This window comes from Salvia splendens, chromosome 14 (assembly GCF_004379255.2).
Source record: "Salvia splendens isolate huo1 chromosome 14, SspV2, whole genome shotgun sequence".
NCBI lineage: Eukaryota > Viridiplantae > Streptophyta > Magnoliopsida > Lamiales > Lamiaceae > Salvia > Salvia splendens.
Window position 1 is genome coordinate 14,553,931 of NC_056045.1, and position 5,435 is coordinate 14,559,365.

Sequence of the window (5,435 nt, forward strand, 5' to 3'; positions counted from 1 at the left end):
AAAGTAAGAGGGGTTGAGAAAAAGTAATTGAAATTGTTTATTGGATGGTGGGGCCAATAAATAATAAAGTAAAAGAAAATGAGAAAAATGTTAACATAAATGGATATGAACTATTTTTATGGAATGATCGCAAAAAGAAATATGGTTTATTTCTATGAGATAGAGGGAGTATATGATGTACACACTTCGTCCGCCAATAAACTTCTCATTTTGTCATTTTCGTATGTCCATCAATAAAGTTCTCACTTGTTTTTTTACTACTTTTGGTAACGAACCTCACATTCCACTAATTTTATCTCACTCACATTTCATTATAAAACTAATACGTAAAGTAGGACTCACTCTGCACTAATCTTTTCAATTCACTTCCTACTACATTTCTTAAAACTCCTACGCGGTCAAATGTGCCATGGTATTGGTGGACAAGGGGGTATCATGTATCAATGAGTGTTTTCAAATTCTACATTCAAATTTTGTAACTGACTGCATAAATTGATCTTGGATTATTTAAAATTTTAATTTGTGGTAAATTTTAAAAATTTAAACATTCATGTATTTTCTTACCAAAAAGGAGTTTGTAAAATATTTAAATTTTGCTATACTTCTCTTTTGCTTGCTAGATTAAAGGGTATTCATAGTTACCGATAATCCCAATGACTATTAGTCAAGCTGATTTGTAGATATCTTAAAGAGTCTAACAACTAGTTTAAGAATTTAAGAGCATCCACAACCGTGCTCTTGCCAGCGCACGGTTGTGGGCCCGGCTCCACTTTTTCTGCCTGCTCTCTGGCAAGAGCACAACACCCACATCTGTGCTCTTCCGCAAGGACGAACACAATTAATTTAAAATTCAATTAAACAAAAACATTTCCATAATACTAAAATTCATTAAAAAACCTAAATAATATTACAAATGACAAATAAAATAAAAACGACATAATTAAAATCCTAAAAATTAAAAATTACATAATTAAAATACTAAAAATTAAAAAAACACTACTCGTTGCCGAATTTCGCCCACATGTGTTTGATTAGGTCTTCTTGTAGCTGAATGTGGGTTCGGGTATCGCGCATTGTGTGCCTTGTCTCGATCCTCTGGCCAACCGTCGTATGCTCACCTCGGTGTGGGGGAGACCTCGCTGTTGAGCTTCCGGCTTCATCCTCGTCGGCAAAGTAATCTGCCGGAAAGCGCGGCTGGTCGGCAAAGTAGTCGGCAACGAGCCTTTCGTGGGCTCCCTCCCGGTCTCGATGGATGTAGCGGCGAGTTGATCTAGTTCGTTGAGGAGGAGGAGCGGGGGTATTCGCCACGACATATGCTTCGTAAGCGGCACGATGTTGTTCGTAGTATTCTTGATCTTCGCGCTCCGCTTCCGCCATGAGATGGGTGAAATCCATTTGAGGTTTTAAGTGAGGGATGAATGTGTTGATAGTTTGTATGAGAATTAGGAATGAGAGATGAATGAGAGATGATTTGATGTGATAAATGGATGATGAATGTGTGTATTTATAGATGATTTTGGGGGAAAAAAATATAAAAAATTCCAAAAAATTCAGAAAAACGAGCAAAAACACGACAATATTTTGGGATTTGGAAAATAATTTTTTTTTTATTTTTTATCATTATTTATAATTAAATAACGAATTTTAATAAAAAAAATATTCAAAGGCACGCCGTTGCCCAATCGCGTGCCGCCACATCACCTGCTCGCTGGTACGGCGCTGCTCGATGCATCGAGCAGCGCCGTGCCAGCGGCGCGGACGGACGCGGGTTACGGTGCCACCGTTGCGGATGCTCTAAGGGTGTTCCATGATGCAAAGAAGGAATCAAACATCGAGCAGCGCCGTGCCAGCGGCGCGAGCGCAGCGGCGCGGACGGACGCGGGTTACGGTGCCACCGTTGCGGATGCTCTAAGAGTGTTCCATGATGCAAAGAAGGAATCAAACCCCTTATCTCACTCCACTCTGCCTCCGTCAATGCTTCTAATACATGACACGTAACACTTGGAACAAGTGGTACAACCGTACAAATGCAACATATTCATAAAACGGAAAATGGTAAAGCCCCGATAATAAATGGCGCAAATGAAATAGTAATTCGTACCGAATAACGTGTCACCAATTTAAAACTTGGGCAATTATGCTTTTTATGTCAAACTTTGCTATTTTTAAAACAAAGTTGATGAACAAGTTGTATTTGGTCTAACTATTCAAAAGTAATCCTTAACAAGTATTATAATCACTTAATTTGGTCTGGTGTTGTCTACCAAATAAGTCCCAAAGTATGAGAGATGAGAGGCTAGTTTGTAAGAAATTTAGCCACAAATATTTTTCAAAGGCATATTATTAAAATGCCGATTTACTGACAAGGAACTAAAGAAATTTACAGCATCCTACTAATCTGGAGATAGTAGCAGTCACTGCTTGCAAAATCACCAGTTGGCAAGCGCCTACCCAAAGAAGGAAATTACATTAAATTCGTCACCATAAACAAAGCTTGAAGCACAGAACACATCAGACAACACATAGCTAATGATCGAGTGCTAAACAGTGCAGACTGCATGAATATAACTCTAATTGGCTCGTTCTTCTCAAAGACTCGTGCGTGCATACAAAATCTAGCTCTAATTGGCTCGTTCTTTTCAAACTAACTGGAAACACCAAAAGTGAAAACAGATTTTTGTGTCATAATCATAAATAACTAAAAGATAAATCTTTCATTCACAATCAATTAAGAAAAAAACAAATAAAGGACTTAGCTTAGACATTAGAAACACAAATAACTAAACTATTTGAAGTTCCATAGAGGAGGTCGCAAACAACTACCTTGACTATCTGTAACCATTTTAGTAATTACCAGCATGAGATGAAATCTAACATATGATGATGCATATCAAATGGAAATTAAGATTAAATAAAAGAAATTAAGATGAACATCAAGGGATTTAGTTGTAGAAGCGGGCAGAACTAACATTTTCTCAGTCATGCTACAGCTCACTATAATTGCGCCAAACAGCACGGAATTCTTCGCGGAATGTGTTCAGACGAGCTTTCAGGTTTGGTGTCCTAAAGCTTGCATGAAGCACTGTGGCTGTCAAAGAAAAAGAGTGGAGGCGGGAATAGAGAGTCAGGAGATAAACATACAAAACTGGAAGAAAGATTGGGGGAGGGGGGGCTTGTTGATTACCGAGAAGGCCAATAGAAAGTGCCAACAAGACCATACGAGCACCGCAAGAAACAATCCATAGGAAGAAACTAACTGCAGAATAGATTGCAAATGAAAAACCACAAGTGTATGAAGATGTAATAACCATGTCCTAATCACAGTCAACAAGCAAGGAAAACTAAAAAAAATCTTCTACCTGCAGAAAATGCTAAAACAAATACCCATCGAGGCCGTCCACATATATATATTGTTCGCTTTTTAGAAGGGCGCCCCCGAATAACAGGCCTAAACAAATAAGATTCCAGGTAAGATACACCATCAAACAATAAGCAACTTTAAAATAGCAAGTGTACTTACGAAAGGGGAGCTCTAAGTTTAGCAGCTAAATGGGGAGAAAACTGCCGGACAAATCTTGTGATCTTTTCACTGAAAGTAGCTGCAAAACTAGACAAAGATATACAAAGATATAAGATTTAAATTTTCAAACAACAATTGATTTAACCTAAGAGAAAAAGAAACTTTTCCTAGAGAAAGAGTGACTTGAAATCCTAAGGAAATAAAAACCACACTGTCTAACAGAACCATAGGTACTCACTCCTAGATCATGAACCCCTTTCTTGAACATTTTCCTTATTCATCTTCTACGATTAGTTTCAAATCTATTTCTTCAGGTTTGTTCACCCAACCCCTCACCATTCATCAACAAAACTGTAAAATCTAAGCCAGAAATGCATACCTATCGTTCAGAAATCCTATACTCAGAGCAGTCATCAGCGCAGCAACAATAGCAAGCGGCCTTCTAAGAAATCCCAACCCTAAAACCGACGGACATGTTAATCCCATCACCATACATATATATTGTGCACCTAAGTTTAAAATCCATCACAAATGTTGCACCCCAACAACAAGAGCGTGATTGTATGCATAGGATGGATGATATGCACATAAAAATTAGACCATATCATAGGGGCTCCCTTACCAAGAATGAAAATGATCATCAAGAAATAATTAGTTCTGTAGCTGCAAAACCCCCAAAAATATACAAAAATTAGTACGCTTAACATATGAGATGCGGAAATTAAGTCGAAAATGATACAATCGGCAGATTATCCTAAAGTTATTGGTGGAAAAGACAACTCGGTTAAATTGATCCTTGTCAATCAATGAAACTAACATAACTAAGTAACACAAACAATCCGGAGACAATAAATGATGAAGAAAAAAGAGATCGTACTAGTAGAGATTGCATTTGAGGCGACTGCTCCATTTGGCGTGGGAGCGAGGCACGGTGAATCGGGAGAAGAATTCCGACAACGGACGCGGCGGCGACGACCAGTCCACTTCTCGCAACGCCTCCACCAGATCCTCCGCCGTCACATTACTCCAATCCATCAAAAATCGATTCGGAAACTCTTCAATCCGGCTGATCGCGGGCGACGAAACTTAGGCGAAAATGAAAACAAACAAAATTCCGATTGTAGTTAGGTAGAGAAAAGGAAAACGGTAAATTGCACCAAATTCATCAAATAAAAAATTTATGAATCTAAAATTCAAATGTGAATTTTAGAGTTCTTTGCATTTTCCCCTAAATGAAAAATCGAAACTCATGTATTCTGTCCAGACTCCCGTTAATATCACAATTTTCGCTTTAATTTAATTTATAATAATATACTACTTCAATTTACCGCACTTAAGCTACAAGAAAATATCATGTTATAAAATATACAACATACGAGAGATAGAGAAAATATCAATCCAGTAACTAGATATTAAAATCAAAAACACGCTCCATGCCTTAGGGGCATTTTTGGTACAAGATTGTGAAGAATAGTGAAAAGGTACCTGATTAGACCACAGTTCAAGGACTACTGATACGCTCGGATTTTTGCACTACTTTAAGGTCATTATTTGGTCCGTTTTGAATGTCAAAGTTGCATTACATGTCCATTATTTGCATATTTTATCAATTTTGGTATTTTTACGTATTTTGTGAGAAATGTGCAAAATAGAGCTGAAAAATGGCAGAAAAAGGTCAAAATCTGGAAGCTAGATGATAAGGCTAATTTCATGCATTGATTAAGGGGTTGAATTCATACATTTACGGGGTCTAACACACCTTTTTAAGCCAGGTGTGTAGAAAGTTCGCCAGGTCCAGGAAAAAGAGAAGGACGTTTGCATGGCGCAAGGAATTGGCGAGAAAAGTGAGCAATATGACAAAAATGACTAGACGGAGGAGATCACGGATGCTGAAGGGCAGAATAGAGATTTCTGC

At 37.9% G+C, this 5,435-nt stretch overlaps 1 protein-coding gene across 3 annotated transcripts; it reads right to left on the bottom strand.

The window, feature by feature from the left end:
* Window positions 1-2,135: 2,135 nt before the first annotated feature.
* On the bottom strand, window positions 2,136-4,785 carry LOC121766141 (PRA1 family protein A1-like). Of its 3 annotated transcripts, none has more exons than XM_042162489.1 (8): window positions 4,398-4,785; window positions 4,143-4,183; window positions 3,900-3,978; window positions 3,521-3,607; window positions 3,360-3,448; window positions 3,185-3,256; window positions 2,970-3,088; window positions 2,136-2,447 (listed from the first exon to the last, which is right to left on the bottom strand). In XM_042162489.1, the coding sequence occupies exons 1-7, from the start codon at window positions 4,553-4,555 to the stop codon at window positions 2,985-2,987; spliced, it is 630 nt and encodes a 209-aa protein (XP_042018423.1). In that variant the 5' UTR covers window positions 4,556-4,785; the 3' UTR covers window positions 2,136-2,447; window positions 2,970-2,984. The 3 variants fall into 3 exon arrangements, with proteins under 3 accessions (XP_042018423.1, XP_042018421.1, XP_042018420.1); XM_042162487.1 differs by lacking the exon at window positions 2,136-2,447 and adding an exon at window positions 2,454-2,648; XM_042162486.1 differs by lacking the exon at window positions 2,136-2,447 and having other exon boundaries at window positions 2,696-3,088.
* Window positions 4,786-5,435: the final 650 nt, after the last annotated feature.